This window comes from Orycteropus afer, unplaced genomic scaffold (genome assembly GCF_000298275.1).
Source record: "Orycteropus afer afer isolate SDZICR_OR568_19922 unplaced genomic scaffold, OryAfe1.0 scaffold00239, whole genome shotgun sequence".
Taxonomy (NCBI): domain Eukaryota; kingdom Metazoa; phylum Chordata; class Mammalia; order Tubulidentata; family Orycteropodidae; genus Orycteropus; species Orycteropus afer.
Window position 1 is genome coordinate 406,702 of NW_006921826.1, and position 22,966 is coordinate 429,667.

At 35.7% G+C, this 22,966-nt stretch overlaps 1 protein-coding gene across 1 annotated transcript in view; it reads right to left on the reverse strand.

The window, feature by feature from the left end:
* Positions 1 to 22,966, reverse strand: part of CEP170 (centrosomal protein 170) — a 200,486-nt gene that overhangs the window by 75,193 nt on the left and 102,327 nt on the right. The window contains exons 7-9 of the mRNA XM_007949140.2: positions 16,016 to 16,492; positions 11,217 to 11,380; positions 10,737 to 11,030 (exon numbers count right to left, since the gene is read on the reverse strand). Of these exons, the coding sequence (XP_007947331.1) occupies positions 10,737 to 11,030; positions 11,217 to 11,380; positions 16,016 to 16,492 (935 nt within the window). The remainder of the gene's footprint in view (positions 1 to 10,736; positions 11,031 to 11,216; positions 11,381 to 16,015; positions 16,493 to 22,966) is intronic.

A 22,966-nucleotide genomic window follows, 5' to 3' on the forward strand; every position in this document is an offset into this window, starting at 1 on the left:
GCCTACTACATGTCAAGTACTGTCAGGACACAAGGAATATGTAAGTGATCAAGATGAATAAGATCATTTAGAAAGGAGAGACAGAAAAAGCTTACTAGACTGAAGCACAGTAAGGGAAATGCTCCTCAAACAGGAAAATAATTGAGGTAAAACCAAAACCAACCAAACCCACTGCCAATGAGTCATATCTGACTCATAGCAACCTCTCCTTGGGTTTTCCGAGGCAGTATCACTACGGAAGTAGATTGCCCAACCTTTCTTCTGGGGAGTGACTGGTGGGTTTGAACCGCCAGCCTTCTGTTTAGCAGTCAGATGCCTTAGGCACTATACCACCTGAGCTCCAATAATTGACATAAACCTACTAAATCTTATGCTTCCCACTTGAGGGGAGGGAGGAGGTGAAGGTTCCCTTGGCATTCTGCAGTGCAGTTATTTACTTACTACAATTTTTCTAGCCATGGTCTTTGTGATTTCCACCAGATTACTAGGTGGGACTACAAAAATGTGAGGTTCTTGTGGCCCACCACAGGGGACTGGATAGTTTGCTAATAATGTAAATGAGGTACATGGAACCCTTGAGTGGGCAGGATTGTGCAAATGAGGTATATGGAACCCTAATGTGAGGATTACTCAGTTTTGCAATCGGCTAGGCTTAAAATGCCACTGCTTGTCTGTCAGTTTGTCATACTGAGGTGGCTTGCATGTTTCTGTGAGGTTGAAAGCTATGCCACTGATATTTCAAATACCAGTAGGGTCACCCATGGTAGAAAGGTTTCAGTGGAGCTTCCAGATTAAGACAGACTGAGAAGGACAGGGCCATCTACTTCTGAAAAAATAAGTTACTGGAAACCTTATGACTAGCAGTGAAGCAGTGTCTGAAACAGTGCTGGAAGATGAACCCCTCAGGCTGGAAGGCACTCAAAATAACCACAAGCAGAGAGCTGCCCACTCAAAGTAGACTCAACTTTAATGACATGGATGGACTAAAACTTTTGGGATTTCATCTGCTGATGGGGCATGACTCAAAATGGGCAGAAACAGCTGCAAGCATCCATTAATAATCACAACATGGAATTTACACAAAGTATAAATCTAGGAAAATTAGAAGTTGTCAAAAATGAAATGGAATGCATAAAGATCAATATCCTAGCATTAGTGAGCTGAAATGGACTGGTCTTGGCCATTTTAAATCAGATGATCATGCGGTCTATTATGACAAATTGAAGAGGAATGGCATTTCAGTCACTGTCAAAAAGAACATTTCAAGATCTTTCCTGAAGTATAATGCTGTCAGTGATAGAATAATATCCATAAAACTACAAGGAACACCAGCTCATACTACTATTATTCAAATTTACCCACCAACCACTAAAGCCAAAGATGAAGAAATTGAAGAATTTCACCAACCTCTGCAGTCTATAATTGACCAAACATGCAATCATGATGGTTGATTGGAATGTGAAAGTTGGAAAAAGTGAAGAAACATTGGTAGTTGGAAAATAGGGCCTTGATGATATGACACCGCAGAGAGCATAACAGAATTTTGCTTGACCAACAACTTATTCATTGTAAATACCTTTTATCATCGACATAATGGGTGATTACACACGTGGACCTAGTTGGATAGAATACACAGGAATCACATCAACTACACTGTGGAAGCAGCAGTGGAGAAGCTCAATAACAACAGTCAAGACAAGGCCAGGAGCTGACTTGATGGTAACAGACCATCAATTATTCCTATGGAAGTTCAAGTTGAAGCTGAAGAAAATTAAAACATCTCCAAAATATGACCTTGATTATATGCCAGCTGAATTTAGAGAGCATCTGAAAAGGTTTGATGCCTTGAACAGCAATCACTGAAGACCACACGAGTTGTGGGATGACATGAAGAACACCATATATGAAGAAAACAAAAGGTCATTAAAAAGCAGGGAAAAAAGAAAAGACCAAACTGCTTATCAGAAGAGGCTCTGAAACCAGCTCCTGAACATAGAATAGCTAATGCAAATGGAAGAAATGGTGCAGTAAAAGACCTGAACAGATATCAAAGGGCAGCTTGAGAAGACAAAGTAAAGCATTACAGAGAAATGTGCAAAGACCTGGAATTAGAAAACCAAAAGGGAGAAATGCTCTCATTATTTCTCAAGTGGAAAGAACTGAAGGAAAAATTCAAGCCTTGAATTGCAACAGAATTCTATGGACAAAATACTGAATAATGCTGGAAGCATCAAAAGATGATGGAAGGAATACAGAGTCACTGTATTAAATGGAACTGGCCAATGTTCAACGATTTCAGGAGATAGTGTATGATCAAGAAACAATGGTACCAAAGGAAGAAGTCCAAGATGCATTAAAGGAATTGGCAAAAAACAAAACAAAACAAAACACCAAGGTTTCAGGAATAGATGGATTACCTATTGAGATGTTTCAACAAATGGATGCAGTGCTAGAGGCACTTACTCACTTATGCCAAGAAATCTGGAAGATAGCTCGCAGCCAAATGACTAGAAGAGATCCCTATCTGTGCCCATTCCAAAGAAATATGATCCAATAGGATGTAGAAATTATCAAGCAGTATCATTAATAGCATACACAAGTAAAATTTTGCTGAAGATAATTAAAAAACAGTTGCAGCAGTATATTGACAGGAAATTTCCAGAAACTCAAAGTGGATTCTGAAGCAGATGTAGAGTGAGGGATAGCATTGCTGATATCAGATGGATCTTGGCTGAAAGTACAGAATACCAGAAAGATGTTTACCTGTGTTTTATTGAGTATGCAAAGGCATTTGACTACATGGATCATAACAAATTATGGATAACACTACCATGAATGGGAATTCCAGAACACTTAATTATGCTCGTGAGGAACCTATGCATAGACCCAGGAGCTGTCATTCAAATGAACAAGGGGATACTGAGTGGCTTAAAATCAGGAAGGGTGAGTATCATGTTTGTATCTTTTATCATACTTATTCAATCTGTATGCTAAGCAAAAAAATCCCAGAAGTTGGATTATAGGAAGAAGAATGTGGCATCAGGACTAGAAGAAGACTCATCAACAACCTGTGAAATGCAGATGACACAAGCTTGCTTGCATAAAGTGAAGAGGACTTGAAACACTTACTGATGAAGATCAAAGACTACAGTCTTCAGTATGGATTACACTTCAACATAAAAAAAACTAAAAATCCTCAAAATTGGACCAGTAATCAACACTATGATAAATGGAGAAAAGAATGAAATTGTCAGCAATTTCATTTTACTTGGATCCATTACCAATACCCATAGAAGCAGCAGGCAAGAAAACATGTATTGGACTGGGCAAATCTGTTACAAAAGACCTCTTTAAATGGTTAAGGAGCAAAGATGTATCCTTGAAGACTAATGTGCACCTAACTAGAGAATGGTATTTTCAACAGCCTCTTTATGCATGTGAAAGCTGGGCAATGAATAAGGAAGACCAAAGAAGAGTTGATGCCTTTGAATCGTGGTGCTGGTGAAGAATACTGAAAATTTCAAGGGAACTCCAGAAGACTGAATAAATCTGTCCTGGAAGAAGTGCAGCTAGAATGCTCCTTAGAAGTGAGAATGGTAAGACTGTCTCATCCACTTCGGTCATGTTGTCAGAAGGGACCAATCCCTGAAGAAGGGTAAGGTAGAGCATCAGAGAAAAAGAGGAAGACACTCCATGAGATGGACCAACACAGTGGCTGGAACAATGGGCTCAAGCACAGCAAGAATTGTGAGGATAGCACACAACCAGGCAGTGTTTCATTCTGTTATACATTGGATCACTCTGAATCAGAGCTGATTAGATGGCACCTAACAACAATAAGCTTAAAATAAGCCATCCCACAGTTGGAAAGGGGGATCTCACTACTGTCAAGAAAAAAGATACAGGAGTGGAGCACATCCTTTGGACATGAAATCCCTTCAATGAACCTCCTGCACCCAGGGGACAGAGAGAGAGAGCTGGAATACTTTGGTAAGATGACAAGAGATGGCAAGAAGCAGTGGCACATAAACAATGGCAGCAGAGGAAGCAGAAGATAGCATCAAGAGTCAGACTTGTAGGCTTCCTGGCCCATGGAATGAGAAAACTGAGTGCTTTCAGGCAGGAGACTTGCTGGCAGAGTGAGGTGCCTCTCTGGGCACCTATCTGCAGACCTAAATGGGCTTTTTAACACTTACCAAACAGGGCAGAGGCCAAGGGGACACAGAGTCGAGAGGCCAGAAAGAAGTATGCTTGTGGCACAGCTGAGAAGAAGCTGTTCTGATTGAAGAACTGTATTCTGATTTGTTTCTGATTCTGAATTGTTGGAAGGTAGCAACCTCATATGAATCATCCTTAGGCTATCAATATTGATGGTGATCTTTCTTCTCCCTTATGAAATAAGAGGAGGATGGATACCACCTTCATGCCTTTTTTTACTGATTTACGTAACAGGAAAAGTGTTTCCTATATCTCTGGAGGAGAAAAAGGAAGGAGATAGGAGACTCAATCTGAGAGACCAAAAGTAAATTTTCCTGGTGAAAAAAAATTTACATACACACACACACACACAAACATGTCTGTGTGTAAGTGTTTCTCAGTGAAAAGAGACAAGTATAAGAGGAGGGAAATCAAGACTTTGACTGTTAATATCTGCTGTTGATTTTGGCCCAATAATTAAGATTGTTTCCAGATTGGAAGGAAGCAGAAAAAATGCTAAGTCAAAATCAAAATGCTGCCTCTTTTATCAATGTTCTCTACTATTGCTCATGGCTCTTATTTGGTTCCCTATTGCATTAGTTCCCAAACACATATGTTTTTATGTTTGAGTGGACTCTGGACAGGCTATCTTCCTACATGTTCTTTTTAGCACTGGGTGGCACAAGCAGTTTGTAGTTGCCTACGGAATAAAGGTTAGTAGTTTTGAACTCACCCACTGGCACTACAGAAGAAGGACCTGGAGATCTGCTTCCATAAAGATTACAGCCAAGAAAACAGCAGTTCTATTCTGTAACACATGGGATTGCCGTGAACTGGAATCAACACAACAGCAATGGGCTTAGGTTTTACTTTACCTAAGTTCTGGGAGTTTTTTAGTTGTGCAAAAGGTTGATGTTCTCAGCTGCTAAAATGAAGATCAGATGTCTGTGACCATCCAGAGGAACCTCAGAAGAAAGACCTGGCAATCTACTTCTGAAAAATCAGCCATGGAGCACAGCTCTACTCTGAACACACACAGGGTCATCAAGAGTAGGAACTGACAACTTTCTTTTTATTCTAACCTAGATTTTGACTCTTGCTTATCACGGGTGTTTGCCAACACTTGCCTTTGCCAACACCAGAATTCAAAGGCATCAATTCTTGTTCAGTCTTCCTTATTCATTGCCCATTTTTCACATGTGTATGAGGTGACTGAAAATACCGTGACATGAGTCAGGCACATCTTAGTCTTCAAAGTGACATGTTTGTCCTTTAACACTTTAAAGAAGTTTTTTACAGCAGATCGTTTGATTTCCTGACTACTGCTTCCATGACCATTGACAGTGCCTCCAAGTAAAATGAAATCCTTAACAACTTCAATCATTTCTGTTTATCATGATGTTGCTTATTGGTCCAGTTGTGAGAATTTTACTATTCTTCCTGTTGAAGTATAGTGTGTACTGAAAGCTGTAGTCTTTGATCTTCATCAGTAAATGCTTTAAGTCATCTTCACTTTCAGCAAGTAAGGTTGTATCACCTGCATTTCATTGGTTGTAATGAGTCCTCCTCCAATCCTGTTGCTATATTCATATAGTTCAGCTTCTCGTATTATTTGCTCAGCACACAGACTGAATAAATATGATAAAGGATACAACTCTGACACATACCTTCCCTGATTTTAAACCACACACTATATCTTGTTGTGTTTGAACAACTGTCTCTTGGTCCATGTACAGGTTCCTCCTGAACACAATTAAGTGTTCTGGAATTCCTGTAAGATATAGCTACCTTTTATCCAGGCTGTTAATAGTATCTTTTTATTACAGTGTTCTCCATGTAAGCTTAGATATACATTAGCCATGTGTTAACAATATAAAAGGTGAATCATGGTATAGTACATAAAATAAGTTTACATACTGACAGACACACAGGACAAAAATATGAACCAAAATGCTATGATATCATAGTCTGGGATCTATCGGTATCTCATGTTGTGGATGAACTTGTGTCTCCCACAAGTTAACTTGTGTTGTAAATCCTAACCTCTATGCCTATGGTTATAATCCCATTTGGGAATAGGTTGTATTTGTTATGTTAATAAGGCAGGATTAGTGTTATCACTTACAAAAACATAAAAGTGGCAGATTAAGGAAGCAGAGATTGGAGAAGATAGATGCCAAGCAACACAGATTTCCAAGGAATCAGGAAACAGATGATGAAGAGACAAAGACCTTCTCCTCGAGCAGACAGAGAAAGCCTTTCCCTAGAGCCAGCACCCTGAATTCGGACTTCTAGCCTCCTAAACTGTGAGAAATTACAGCAATCCATTTATGGGATATCTATTATCGCAGCACTAGATAACTAAGACATCTCAGTACTTATTAACTTCTACCAGCAGCACAGAAAAACAAGGTTACAGTATTCCAGCTTGGTCATCTCTTTACAGAGATCCTATTTTAATTGCAACCTCTCTCGAGTTAACATATAAATACATATTCTGCTCTTCTTTAAATTGAGAAATACCATACATCTATGTATTACTGTTACTGCTGCTTACTCTTGCTTTCATTGATTCTGCTTTTGATTCTAATTCTCTATTGTCTCTTACTTCCCTGTATGACCTTTTTCTATCTCTGTTCATTTTCATTCTTATGTCTATCCTCTGAATGTTGTTTTTAAGAATTTCATTGTTTGTCTCTTTTCACTATCTACATTCTCCCTGTGTGTTCTCATCTCTTATTTTGTATTCACCCATCTCCTATTCTTTAATAATTTCCTAATCTGTATCTCTAGTCTAGTCTAGCCTCTAGACCTCTTACCTAAGATCCAGATCTTTGTATCCAACTAACTACTGGACACATCAGCAGCTTTCTAACTGCTTTCCTATGTCTAGCCTTTCCGATTTACAATTCGTTCTTCATACTTCCACAGTGATTTGATTATATCACTGCCCTACCTAAAATTCTTCAGGGACTCCCCACTACCCTCAGTATAAAAAAAATTCTGAAGGCTTTAGTATGATACTCAAGAGTCTTCAATATCTAATCCAATTTCATCTGTCCAAAAGTAATTGTTGTCCTTTGAACACAAAGTGAGCCCTGCTCTCTTCCCTATTTGGGTTTTCTATAGGCTGTTACATAGTTTTTGGAAAATTCTACCCCACACCATGCCTGTTATGGGATTAAATCCACATGTTTCAAAAGAAGCTCAGCTGGCAATTAAGTAAAATTTCCACTGACCACATTTTATATGCCATTATGCCAGGCACTAGGTTTCTACAGCCATGGAGTTTATACTGTGTGTATGTATGCTGGGTGGAGGGAGTGGAAATAAACAGGAAACTATCAAATAATGATGAGAATGATTAAAATGAAACAAGTTGATTTGGTAGTGACTCTGGGGCTTCTTCAGGTTGTATGGCTAAAGTCTTCTCTGAGGAAGGGATGTTAAAAATGAGATCTCCTCTTAAAAGCTATTGGAAGTATTCTTCCTCTAAAGCCTTTTATCTATCAAAGAATTTCATACTATTTCAAATTGACCTATTTTTACTTGTGTATTGCTATCCCAAATATAGAAGGGAAGAACTCTTTCTTTTCAATTTGCATCCTCCTCTCCTAACACAAAAGAGCCCTGGTGGTGCAATGGTTAAGAACTTCCTCAGCTGCTAATAACCAAAAGGTTGGTGGTTCAAACCCACCCAGCAGATCCACAGGAGAAAAGGTTTGGCGATTGGTTTCCTAAAGATTACAGCCTAGAAAACTCTATGTGGCAGTTCTACTCTTCACAGGGAGTTGCCATTGAGTCAGAACTGACTCAACAGCACCTAACAACTATAAACATAAAGCCTGGTACACAGTTGATGATGAGTAAAAGTTGCTACGTGAATGGATCAAGGAAATAAACCAGCTCTCCAATGATGAAGTGAAAAAGAATGCACTAGATCACATGCAAATTTTCAGGACCAAGAAACATTCAAATTCAAATGAACAATAGCTGATGGCCCCAATCCCACCTCACACAACTAAACTTCAAAAGCAGGAAATGGATGCCAGAGCTCATCCAAGCCATTTAATAAGATGCCTGTATCTTCCGCTCTCCTACCAAAGGGCTTCTTAGGTCTCGATTCTGGCTATTCTTGGCCTTTGTTTTCTTCATACCTACAGATTACTTCATCTTCTTCAGACATTTGATTCTTGGTTCTCTGGCTTTTGCTTTCCAGAGATTGACTTTAGTTAGCCTGAATTTGGTTCTTATCTTTAACTATAGCTACTGGAAATGTCAGCTCTTTTTCTTTGGAATGTACAAGATAATGTAGCGATCCTGGCTTTTACTTATGCTCTTTGAGTTCTGGTTTATACAAATGAAGAATGACTCTTAGCTATCTACTCAATCACAAACTGCTATTATTCCCTTAACTAAGTAAGTACTGCTATAAAATCTTGGGTTTCTCTATCCATGATGTGGTCATACAATTTGCTGTCAAAACAGGACTCCTTTGGAGAATAAAGAGAGATGCTTTTAATAACTACATATTCAGACAAGATGTATGAATCAGATTTATGATCATCCTGTCTATCCAGGAGTTTCCTAAAAAATTTCATCTGCAATGACGACTTGTTTCTTGGCTTTCTCCTGTCCTGACCTGGCTGGTCCCTTGTACTGTAATTTGCCCCAGGCTTCATATTTGACCCTTTCAGTATTAAAAGTACTTTCAAGGATGTGCCAGTACCCTGCATAGAGACAGATATAGAGAAACTTCTAATAAGAGTAATAATAAACATAGCTAATACTTATAAAGCTTTCATTATATCCCATTTTACAGACAAAAAACCTGAGACTTAAACAGATTAATTTACCCAAGGGCACACCTTAACATGTTCAAAGTTTATTTATACTGGACTTCAGATCTGTCTGCTGCAAAAGTCCATGTTCTTGAATACTATAATTCCTCACTGTAAGACAATCTTTTAAGTAATAATAATCAATCAATTCATAATAATCATTCTGAAGAAAATATCCATAAACCAAACATGGGAGCTCTGGTAGTGTAATGCCTAAGGCACTTGGTCACTAACCAGAAGGCTGGTGGTTCAAACCCACCAGGCACTCCTTGGAAGGAAGATGGGGCAAGCAATCTACTTCCGTAGTGATACTGCCTCGGAAACCCAAGGAGGGGTCGCTATGAGTCGGGTCTGACTCGACAGCACACAACAACAACAACAACAAACAAAACATCGTCATGAAAGTTAGAATGAAATTAATACTGATTTAAATTTTAAAGCCTTTTTTTCCCCAAAAAAACTTTTATTTTACAATTGATAGTATTTAAAATAGCAAAATACTTGTTTTCAATAACCAATGAGAAAACATTATGGATTTTTAAACAATCTAAATTAAATATAAATCATAATGAACTCACAATAATGAAAGTATTTCAAAATCACCAAGGGTCCTTTTATATGCTGGCACTGTGGACTTATTAGACTTTCTTTAATATAAACAGAAAAGTTCTTTATTCATCTTATGTTACTCAAATCTTGTATTTCTTTTTACTAACCAAATCTTGTATTTCTTTTTACAAGTGTTTATTACATGACATCTATTCCCATACTAAGGGGTCTCCACAAGTTTAGAGTCATACACCTCAACAGTAAAACATTTTGAGCATGCACTCTTCGATAAATGTATGTTTAGAAATTATATGTATATATCAATGTGTATATCTATAGAACATTCTCTAAAATAGAAATAAAAATAACATAAAGAGAAAACATAAGTCCTAATATTCTCCCTGCATCCTAAAGAGTTATCTTGCTCACTTCCTGAGAGAGCACTCTGGAACCCATGGTCTAAACTAGTGCATTTCATAAGTTATTATGTATACAAATCACTAGGTATCTTATTTTTAATGCAGAGTCCAATTCAGTATGTTTGAATAATAAGAGCTTAAACAAAAGATTAATGATATTTAGCCAAAAGTATATGCTACTTGCAAGGGGGGTAATAAATAGCTGATTCTAAAATCTACTTTTCATTACCATGGGCAAAATTAGGTGAAACTTTTTAAACCAAACAATTATTATACAAATAAATCAGTAATAACAAGGAACAAATCTAAAACATAAATAACCATTACTTGGCTATGCTAAACTAAGAGGATCATAAACAAACTGGCTTTCTTTTCATACTTGTTTGCTATCACAAAAGACAACAGTGAATGTAAATTAAGGAAAAATAAGTGAAAAGCAAGAATATCCAAATGAAGTATACTATTTCTAAATACTAAATTTACACAATTTCAAATGATTCCAACAGTTTAAATGTACAGGAGTTTACATGTGAAACTCAGGGAAATTCAGAGTATAAGCAAAATGAAACCAGCAGGCATTTGGTCTTGTTAGTTTTGTCATTGTTTATCAAAATCCTACAATCCAAACACTACAGACTGCATCAGGACACTTCACGTTGACTCTCCGATAACTTCACAGCCAAATATGTCATGCCAAAACTAACATCACGCCCAAATTTTGATTATTTACCTTGTCAATCATTTTTCTTGCTTCCACTTCCTCACTGTTGGGATTCTCTAACTCAATGGTATAAGTACCCTTGTCACTTTGGTCATCATCATTATCCTTTTCAGAAGCAGCAGAAGTAGCTTGATTTTTTAATATTTTATCCATCTCCTGGCTTGGTCTGTGCCCAAGACTCCCTGAACTTCTTAATAATGCAGTTTGTAGGAAGGGTATTGACACCGATGGCTCCTCTGATTTCTGTTTTAACAATTTCCCATGTGGAACACCATGCCCCCCTCTGTGATGCGCAGAACTAGTCTGTAAAGACAAAGAAACCACTTTGGCATCTGCTGTTGGAGAGTTTGCTTTTTCAAGTTTTGTATGTGGTGTTGAATAAGAAGTTTTCTGACATAAGATTCCCGAACTTTGAGTAAAAGAATATGACCGTCTCTTTCTGGGACTGTCTTCATCAAAGAATGCAATCATAAAAGCAGTTTGACTTACAACAGCTTGGTCTTGATGCTTTTCAGTAGACTGAGCCTTCTGTAGCTTTTTCTGTTCTGAATGGTGGCGTCTTAAGTGTTCCTCAAGAGTTGCCCGTTTGCTACAGCGCCTGTGGGCCCCAGCATTTTCTGAATCACTTTGTGTGCCATCATCATGTTTATTTCCTGGATAAAAAGAAATCACATAATAGGAAAGGAGAGAAAAATCCCATGTAGAAAATTAAAAGCATATACAAAAGTGCCATTGTTTGCCTTTCTCTCCCTTTTCAATCCAGAGTCATATGTTCTTTTCAGTAACAGGCTCTGCAAACTTCCCTCAACTGCCAAAGTTTGTATTCAAATTTTATCAACCAACAATGAGGTCCTTCACAAACAATTGAATACAATTGCCTTCTCCAAATTTTAACTTTATAATGACTCATCAATGCCTGAACAGGTAAGTAATGCTATATCATCTGTCAATAGTTTGTATTCATAGCATTAATAAATATTTATCCTAACTACAAATCTTGCCTTATTTAAGCAACCAGTACTCTAGCATTAGAGAGAAAGAGAGACAGGAAAAGAGTGATCCCACTAAAATGCTTATCACATTTTAAAAATGCAATACAAATATGATGAATCTTGATTTTTGATAATGTTCAATGCTTCCAAAAATATGCCATACTTTTCCTTCTTAAAAAGACTCAAATTTTAACTCTCAATTACTGTACATTTTTTTTCCAAATAATTCTTATATTATTACAATATGAAATTAGTAGAAAGTTATTTTGTACATGTTTTAGATCAAATCATAAATCAGGGCTTAAATGATGGCTTCTTTAAAGCAGCTATAATTCAATCGAGTCAACTAGGTACATTGTAATGCTTCTGGGCCTAAAACTTATTTTCAAATTTCCATAGGCTACACATTTAATTTCAGCACCTGCTGAATAACGTGGCACTGAGTAAGTTATGATTAGAGCTAAAAACCTCAGAGTACAAGGGTCTATGAGGAAAAAAACTGAGTGTTAACTTAATGTTCATGGGTTTGTTTCTAAGGATTTAGAGCTACCAATTGATGCTAAATGATCTGACACAAAATGACTGACTGGAAAAATGTGTATAATAGGAGTGAAGAGACTCAGATGAGAGAATGGTACAGCACACAGAAAAAGCCGGCGTTTTGGAAAAGTAACAGGCAAGGAAAACAAAGGGAGTAAATTAAGATTAAAATGAAGGTATCTGGGGAAGCAATCCCAGCAGAGCAATAGTAATTAATATTATAAAAATCAGGTATGACAACAAATCTGAAAATCTTTCTTCAAATTAGTAACTATTCAATGTAATCTTAAAAGAAAAAACAGGTGCTTAATAAATGGAATCCCTGCCTCAGTGAACCACAGATGGCAAACAAAACCACTAGTTCAAATGCAAAATTAAAAACATTACATTTTACAACCTAATTTCATTGCTGTATTGGATATACACTGATATCCAGTTAGTAAGAGCTGAAAACAACTCCAATATTTTTTATATCTTATGTAAAAACGTGGCACAAGATATTGAAAGGTAAATTAACTACAGTTTTGTATAATGATTTATATACGTATATAATTTTTTAAAATGAAAATGCCATTTTTAAATAATTTAAATTCATGTACCAACATGTAATAGTTGGTACTTTAAGTGATCTTTCCTATCGATTATAATTTGAAACTTCTCATGTGCTAGTCATTTTCTTTTGTGGAAAATTATTATTCCTTCTTTTACTTCTTATACAAAGCAAAACACCTGATGAAACAGTAATTTTGCTTTTACTAAAGAAAAAGATCACCAGAATATTCCCAAGTTTCTTTCTTGCTGTTTTTTCTATCATAAACCGAGTCTACATGTGCTGAATTTCTTTTGTGTTTTGTTAGACTAGTTTAGCTGTACCAACTCAGTTGTTATTGTTGTTGTTAGTTGCCATCGAGTCAGTTTTGACTCATGGCGACCCCATGTCAGTAGCTGTGCCCAAAAGAAGCTGCAACTCTCCTAAAGGGTAAAAGTGTATGGGCTTTGTGAACATTATTTTCCTCACTGTCCCAAAGCGCGTGCACTTTACTCTTATAGGAGGAAAGGTTGTTGTTTTTTTTTTTTTTTGGCTTTGTCTTTTTTCAAGTTTTTGACTAATCTAAATGGTTGGTAAAAGTCTAAATACTGTATAATTGTTATTATATAATTTTTAGAGTCTAGTTAGACAAGTAATACTTTTGATAAACTAAATTGTGGAAAATCTTTATCTAGTGATGGCAAGTCTGACTTCTGGAAAAAGCTGAATGTTATTTATAAACATGTCTGGAGAAATAAAATGGATCTATCTTAGACGAAAAATGAGTTATACCCATAAATGCATTTTCTTGGATGACTTGTAAAATGCTCTGAAGATAAATCCCAAAGAAGGGTTCTAAGTCAACTTTAAGTAATGGCAATATGCTACAATATAGTTCTACCTATAAATCAGTTATGGAGGATAATAGTAATTTGCTTGTATATTTCTGGTAAGGTCTTTAAAATATCAAGTCATTTATATATACAGTGTGCATATAGGCATTCATGCTGCTATTTGGAATCAGAATGACTCACAAATAGGCCTTGTTCAAGAGCAGAAAACTTCTTAAATCATAACATAAAAATAATTATATAGAAAATACAGTAAAACCTGCAACAGCCAGAAACTGTGTAAGGCAGAAACCTAACAGAAAAGGAAAACTCAAATATTTTCCACTAAAAGGAGCAACAGAAAAATGGTAGGACTGCAATCTGTCGAAGGTGGAAAACTTGTGGGACCTGGAAAAACAAGGTAGTCCCATCAAATTCTAGCTCTCACAAGTTTTACTGTATGTTGCATCAATGCAGTAATAGGAAAGTGGTAAGCTGCACCCTGTATCAAAGGTGGAAAACTTGTGAGATCCAGAAAAATAAGGCAGTCCTGTCAAGTTCTGGCTCTCACAGATTTCACTTTAGTAATAATGAATAAAAATACTGTTATATAGGCAGTCCCCAGGTTATAGCGAGATCCATTCTTAAATGTCTTTAAGTTCAATTTGTCAATAAGTTGGAACAAATGCATACGTTTCTTATTTAGTCTTACTTTAGTGCAAGGAAAGGCTCAAAGCCTTTTTAATAATTTAAAAGCTGTAAGGGCAAGTGAAGGTTATTGTGATGCAGAATTTGTTGCAAGTAGGTGTGGTGCAATCATTTCAAAGTGAGGGCAAATGTGTATAACATTAAAGGACAAGTACTAGTTGTCTGTAAATTGGATGTATGACACCTCAGGACTTAATGAATATGGAAGTTTAATGAAAGTATTTTTTTAAAGTTTATCTTTAACAGCTCATTTTCTGGGATACTGAGTGGGCAAAAAAAGACTAACTGAATTATTCTAAATTTTGAAGGTTCACACTGTCCATATATTATACTAGAATATCATTATTTTATCAAATTCATAAATATGGTCAGGTTACAAAATGTAGCATTTGTGTACTTTAACCTATAAATGCATATATAGTTCTCAATTACATATTTAATATTATTTAGTAGAAGTAATATTGTCTAGTGTTGTTGTGTGCCACTGAGTCGTTTTCAACTCATGATGCCCTCATGTGACAGAACAGAACTGCCCCAGAGGGTTTTCTTGGCTATAATCTTTACGAAAGCAGATTGCCAGGTCTTTCTATTATGCATGCCTCTTATGTATGCAGTTAATTGCTGATAATTATATTTTAAATATAGTAATAGGCACAAAGAATTAGGTAATCCCATTCTTTCACTATTGTGATTTATCTTCAAAGCAAAACAGAAGTAAAAGCATAAAAAGACCATTTCCTCATTACTTGATCAGAATCTAAAGGTTCATACTGTCATTGATAGTGAAGTTATCCACTGTTTATTCAAATTATGAACTATGTAGCACATGCAGTAGTTCCAGGTGCGATGTTAGAGATATCAGGTTAAGAAATAGTCTGATCTCAAAGAGCATTTTCTTTTAAAGCCCATTATCTCCTTGTATAACAAGTAAATGGTCAGATTAACATGTAATCACAATTTGCTCAAAACCATTTTCCTTACTGACGGCTTAAAGTAAGACAGAGTAACACAAATCTGCAGTCAATCAATTCTAAAATAAATCTGGTTGTCAAAATCAATGGAGAAAAAAGGATCTGATATCCTGATGTACAGATAGATACCTTATTTTGGCCAAGTGTTAAGCAAAAGTTACATATTAAGTATTTCACATATGAGCATTCACTTTTGACTTTCACACACATATGTCTAAACCAAAAACCTTTTTCTATCAGAACTGCTTGAAATACTCTATCAACAATGTGAGTATATTACCAAAGCAGAACTTTGGGCCTGTATGAAATGGCTTAAAATTTCTTTCAAACTCCAGATACTGACATTTTACTGGAGGCATCATGATAGAAAAGCTTAGACTGTATCTTTTCTTTAAAAGAAGACAATGATGGGGATTATCTTCTAGGATTCCACTAGTGAACTAAATAAATCTTATGTATCTATAGAAAAAAGGAACATATTTAAAGACATAAATACAAATTTATAAAATCAATCTGGTTTTGTCAAGAAAATGAAGAAAAGACTATTTTGAATAAGTAAGTTGGACATGAACCGTGAGGTTTGCTTTTAACTTTTTAAAGTAAATATAAACCTTTGAAAAACCAGAAGTTTTCTACTGAATAGATAGTTTGGTAACTGTGAGGAGTGAATTTTCTTTATCATAAAAAAGGAAGTTCTCAAATGATCAATTCACTTTACCTTTCAACCTTTTCAAGTAAACTGGAACATCACTTTTAATACTTTTGGAATCCACTTCTGTTCTTTCCCACATCATTTGAGGAGGGTTGTTCTGTGCTAGCCAGTCAGCCACTTTGTTTTCTGGTGCCATCATCCCTGTTTGAATCCCCAGCAGGTCTTGAGTTCCAGGAGAGGACTTCTTTGACTTGTGGCGCTGATCAGAGGTAAATTTTGTCACATGGTCTCTAATAGTTACCTTTCCTGGGGTACTATCATCAAATTCAATGGTAAATGAAGCATGCCCTGCACCTGTTGTATGGGGACTTGGTGTGTCTTTTGTTGGGATTTCATGAATAGTGCTCTCTGTTATTTGTGATGGTTGCTGGAATTCTTTTGTAGGGATTTCAAAATAACTTGGTTCCCTACAGAAAGGAAAAAGTACTTCTTCATTTGCAGCTGCAGATTGCTCTTCAACTTGCTTGGAATCTATGCTGCACCCTAATAAGAAAAATAAGAAAAAATTCAAAGTATTTGGAAGCTTTTAGCACTTGAGGGACTCCAATAAAGACCACTGATAAAACTCCATGAGAATTAGAAGGCAGATCACAGTGTGGATGAAAAACAATGGCACTGATATGAGAGAACAAATGCTACAGAGAAGAAAGAATCTTGAATATAAATAGTATGCTTAATGTAGATCTGTTGAAACCTATGAAGTATTCAATTACCAGTAGAAGATGCAAGTTAAATAGTAGCAATGGCAAAAGGATAGCAAAGCAGTTAAGAGATGGTCCTTACATGGCTAGATCCGTCTTTTCCAACTTGGAACTAGAAATCAAAGTTGGAACTAGAAATCAAAGTACAAAAGAATCAAAATCAAATGCAGAAAGAGATCCACGTTCAATGCACACATCTAGAATGATAGAAAAAGGACGAATATCCTTATCAAGTCATCAGGATGAGATATATGAAGTATCTACAAATACAAATAGAACTCCAAGGGAACAGGTACTTAAATGAGGATACAAATATGAAGTAAATATGAAAGCAACATTCTGGAAGTAATGATTCCACTTACCACTCTTGACCATCACAGAGACATTACTTTTACAATGACATAAAATAATATTGCAAAGAGATAGATATATTTTATAAAGAATAAAAGAATGGTTAAAGATAAAACATGTAATTTGTTTGCAGCAGTGCAATCCAAGCAGCAGTGTGAAGAAACAAGGTAAAAATAGAAATTTCAATTGCCAGCCAATAACTTCTGAAGAAAATTATTTGCATATACAGAAGAATGTAAACAGAATGCTGAATTACACATTTCAAATTAACAAGAATGGGACAGATGGATTAAACAACTCTAGAACACTATTACTATTCTTCTGTTACCACAAAAACTAATATAGAGGTATAAAAATAAATATGTTCACAACAGATAAAGCCATATACATTACAATGACAACTGAAAATTTAAATATGTATTACTAGAGAGTGCACATGCAAAAAAAAAAAAAAAGAGTAAAGATTAAACCGCTCAGTTGTTAAGGAAGCAAAAGAACCAAGCCTACTACTAAGATGGTGAAGACTGAATTCAAATGATATATACTCCCTAAAGCTTAGAAAAGCATTTGATTTTTAAATAGGTTCATAGAAAAATCATTTACACAAGAATTTATTAGGAAAAAAAGGTAATAAAGGGAGACTAAGCAGTTTTCAGTTATTTTCTAATTAAGTGTTGTATTTAGTCTTTTGAAACATCTTTTCAAATATTAAGTCTTGATGGGCTTCATCAGGTGTGAAAATTGGTTTCTTGGAAGTACTCTGAATATGAAACAACTACAAAACATTTCCCCTATAAGTTGTAGAAGAATGGGTCAGCTAAATGCCCATAGTTAAATGTGAGGGGTAGAGGATAAAAAGCATCCATTTCAAAGAAACAAAACAAAAAGCACAAAATCTATTTAGTTTGTCCTTTCCACTGAAAATGAAAGAATATCAGAAACTCTTCATTATAACAGCAATTTGTAACATGACTTATAATACCCTAAAGTCAATTTTTTAAAATTCCTTTATTAAAGAGTTAATTTGCCTTTTTCTTTTTAATTAATTAAATGTCCACTTGGTGAATGTTTACTCTGAAGGTCTGTCACTTAAAATTTCTATTAGAGTAAAATGAATTAACTACTCCCCCCAATGAGGGGTCACTATGAGTCTAATCTGATTCAACGGCAGTGAGTTTCTTTCCATATATTCATATACTCATTAATAAATGTTATTTGTTTCATTTGTCAGCCATCATTTACTGTGTACAATGTACTGTATTTTAACAATTATATATAGTACAATTGGTTTATAAACTTATCCTATCAATCTTTCTGTACTTTTGTTCATTGTTAGGGTAGTAGAGTAACATGGGGAAGAGAGGTGGTAGTATCCTCCTACTAACCATCTTGATACCCAAATAAAAGTCATGTGGCTGAGCCATGAAGCAAAAACCTCAAATAGCTGGTTCAGGGATATATATATCTATCTATATATATAAATATAATTTATCACCCACTTATCACTCATTCTTCAAAGGAGCATCTCCTCATTTTTCCTCTAAGAAAAGTTCACAATTAATACATTCAATATGTCAAAGCAGAGATGAACAATTTCATACACTTTTTTAAAAGGCACCATTCCCTAAGCTAGTCCTACTTCAAAATTGCCTTTATACAAGGTAATACCTAGGTAATTTATTCAGAACTCAGTTGTCTAACAATGTCAAGAAGCATGAGAGAGGGGAGAGGCAACACGTTATGATTTAGCAATAATAATTAGGCAGTCTGGCTTAGTGAAAAGTTGAATGAGATCTGAAACCAGATAAATCCTGTTTTTATTGTCTTTCACCCTCATTTTTCTGACCAGTAAAATGGGAAATAATATCTACCCACAAGATTGTTGTGAAGATTTAGTGAGGTAAGTATTAAATCAAAGTACTTAAATTGCACAGAACAAAGTTTGGTACAAAGCAGGTATACAAATAAACTATTTTCCTCTGCTCCTCCCGCTGACTCTCCAAAACAGAAAGAACAAAAGAAAAAACCTATTACTACTAAATTGATTCCAACTCACAGGGACTCTAAAAGGCAGAGTAGAACTGCTCCATAGGGTTTCCAAGACTGTAAATCTTGAAGGAAGCAGATTTCTTCATCTTTCTCCTGTGGAGAAGCTGGTAGGTTCAAACCACTGATCTTTTGGTTAACAGCCAAATGTTTTAGCCACTGTGCTACCGAGGTGCCTTTCAGCAAAATGAAGGAACCAAAAATCTTAAACAAAAACCCTAACTCTAAAAAAACTCGAGAGACAGCTATTATAACAACCATACTTTGATGTTCATGAACTTTCCTAATATGGAAGTCATGATCTCACTGACATCCTTTTTACTAATTACTCAGATTACATGTGGCAAATCTGAAGATGGTATAGAAATGAGGATTAAAGTCAGAGATACTCTACTAAGTAACAGTTCAGTGGTAGAGATAAAATAAAAACAACGAAGAGCAGACATACTGCCACAAAAATAGAACCATTCAGTGTATAAGGCCCAGAACCCACTGCCACAGAGTTGATCCTAACTCACAGCAATGCCACAGGAGAGAGCAGAACTGTCCCCATAGAGTTTAAAAGGTGGTAATCTTTACAGGAGCAGACTGCCTCATCTGGTGGGTTCAAACCACTGACCTTAGGACATTAATTGTATCAGTTCAATAACTGATATTCATAATAATTCTGAGTTATAAAGAAAAAACTGTACTCAGTGATAGTGTGACCTTTTAAGGATATACGTAATACATGCAATCCAGAATAAATGTTCATTTTTATGTATTACACTAAATAAAATACTAATTAGCAATGACAAAGACTATAATTATGAAGGCTCATTTCACTTAGGACATACATCCAACCAAGTCTATTCCATGTACTTTAAATTACAAAGACTCGGGAAACTCTTTTTGCTAAAAATAAGTTACAAATCAAAAGTTGTCAAATTTAGTTTGGGTTAAAATATATTCCTCACTGTTGCACACATGAGAACACCTTTCCAAATATATATAACCTTCAAAGGCTTTTATTTATAACTAAATGTTTAAAACCAAGCTAGCAGGTAGAAGACTGGGTATACCTAAGCACAGATATAGTTACACTGAGGACAAACTTCCCTTCTTTATACCAAAAATCTGTTGCCATCAAGTCAATTACTGACTAATGGTGACCCCATGTGTTACAGAATAAGAAGGGATCCAGAGGATTTTCTTGGCTATAATCTTTACAGAAGGTCACTAGGTCTTTCTTCTGTGGAGCCGCTGGATGGGTTAGAACGACCAACCTTTAGGTTAGTAGTTGAGCACAAAAAACCTTTCTTTCTTATTAGGATTCAAAATATTCCTGTACCTTTAGGAAATCTTGATTGTTCTAATGTGCCTATGTGCTTCTAGGGTGTGTTAGGCTATAAGGTAATCCTTTAGGAGATTCTGGTTGCATGTGAATTCACTGAGAGGGACATAAGTAATTCCTACATACATTCTATTACCTTTTCTGGAATGCTCATGTTCCGTAACAAGTACTAAGATTTTTAAACTCTAAAAATGGGTAACCAAAAAGAAAATCATGTTTTGTTTTTACCTAAAAAGTACTCTTAGAGCATAAGTTACTATACTATCATTACATAAATTCAAATTATTAAAAAAAATACAACTAATTTCAATGTGATCAAATTACTATTGCCACACCTGTTTTCTTATATAAAATGGGTACACATTTTCTAATTTGATTCTACAATTTTTTCCAGCTTTGTAATTTTAAGCCAGTAAACTATTTCCTTTATCCTGCATTTTAAGAAAACTGCAACTTTTAAAAATTTGAAACAATAACATCCTTATGCTAACATTAAGAAAGTAAAGAGACTCTTATAAGGCTACATCTGACAGCTTTTTAAAGCTACTTAATAAAAGACACAAGTCACTTAATTCTTTATTATTGAAAAATAATGTAAGACTATGAGACAGCTTTTGGTCATCTGGCAGAAATTACACTCAATGAATGAGAAAGGCCACACAACCACTTAAGAATTTAATTCAGAAAGCTGAAATTATTGCTGGATGTTTCATAGTATGAAACATTTTATTATACTGAGGTATGAGGGATCAATTATTTATGCATAGTTTTTACAGTCTGTTTAAATCCTTCTACCCTATGAAGTATGTGGTTTTGGGGGGTGAGAGTGATGGCAGTGAGTGTGTGTGGTTTTTTTTTTTTTTTTTTAGTGATTGCGTGTGTGCTTATTTACAAGAGTAACAATCCCTGAAATATCAACTGCTTATGATTAAGAGCACGAATTGCCTGAATTCTAATGCCAGCTCCACTATCTGCTAGATGGCTGACGATGGTAAGTTACTCTTGTTGCACTCAGTTTTCTTATCTCTGAAATGAAAAAAATAACAGTACCTACCTTCAAGTACTGCTGTGAGTAATTAAATGTAAGGCAAGCATTTAGAAGAGTGTGTAGCTGAAGTAAATACCGTAGAAGAGTTAGCTATTATACATCATGGTTCTGTCTCTAGTTAATGTGACTGCTAACCAGAAGGCTGGCAGTTTAAACCCACCAGCCACTCCTTGGAAGGACGATTGGGTAATCTACTTCTGTAGTGATAGTGCCTCACAAACCCAAGGAGGGGTCACTATGAGTTAGATCCGACTCAATGGCAGCAAGTTTGGTCAGGTCTTTTGGTTAGATAAAATCACTATCACATTTTCTGATTTTGGCAATCATTCAATTCTGCTGTGTTTTCTTTTAAATTAACCACCTAACTACTAAGATTGGTCTTTTCTGTTTGTTTGTTTGCTTGTTTTTTCCCTCTCTCTCTCTACTAGGTGTCCCTGCTGCACAATGGCAGTATAAAATATAATCCTTGAAACAAGGAGCTTCACTTGAGGACCAATGCTGAGGAGTCAACTCCACCTCATAGCAAATCTGAAGGACAGAGTAGAACTTATTCTGAGGCTGTAACAGAGCTCAGTTTTCTTATCTATAAAATGGGTATGAATTTTCTGATTTGATTCTACAATTTTTTCTGGTTCTATCATTTTAGGCCAGTAAACCATTTTCCTTATCCTGCATTTTAAGAAAATTGCAACTTTTAAAAATCTGAAATAACAACATCCTTATGCTAATATAAGAAAACAAGAAAAAGACTGCCACATCTTTCTCCCATGAAGCAGATGGTCAGTTTGAACCACTGGCCTTTGGTTAGCAGCTGAGTTCTTAGCCATTGTACCATTAGGGCTCCTTATAGAATGAGATGGTGTTACATATTATAGCAATACATCTATACAGATACAGCATTTAAAAATTTATATCACCTGATATTCTGTATGTATGTTAGTGGGAGAAGGGCAGGCAGGGATTAGCCTAATTTGTGTGTGAAGGCACTAAGGGAAAGCACTGTAAAAACTAGCAGGGGTACATGAGACTCATTAGGGAAAACAGGACAAAATTACAGTGCTGACAAATAAGGCTGTCAAGGCTTAAAATCTATTTGGTAAGCAAAAGACAGCTACTGTAATTTCTTGAAAAAGAAAATAAAGAACAGTTATGCAAAATAAACTGCAGAAGAACTGAAACTGGACATAGGAAGCTCAATTATGACTCTGAAAAAAAAAATGGCAACAGAATTGGGTAATGTATTTAGACAGATGAGGGGAAGAGAACAGAAAACACAAAGATTTCAAATAAAGTGGACATTCTTGATTGCCTTCCAATATTCATTTCCTGTTCTTCATTCCTAACAGTATCAGCTCACATTGCCTGAGAGGATAACTTATCCCATACTCAGCTTCAGGGTAGACAAGATTGTTTTAAGGATATTCTCATGTTCTTTGCCAGAAACTGGTTCAGAAATAAACAGGTGACGTATCCTGAAC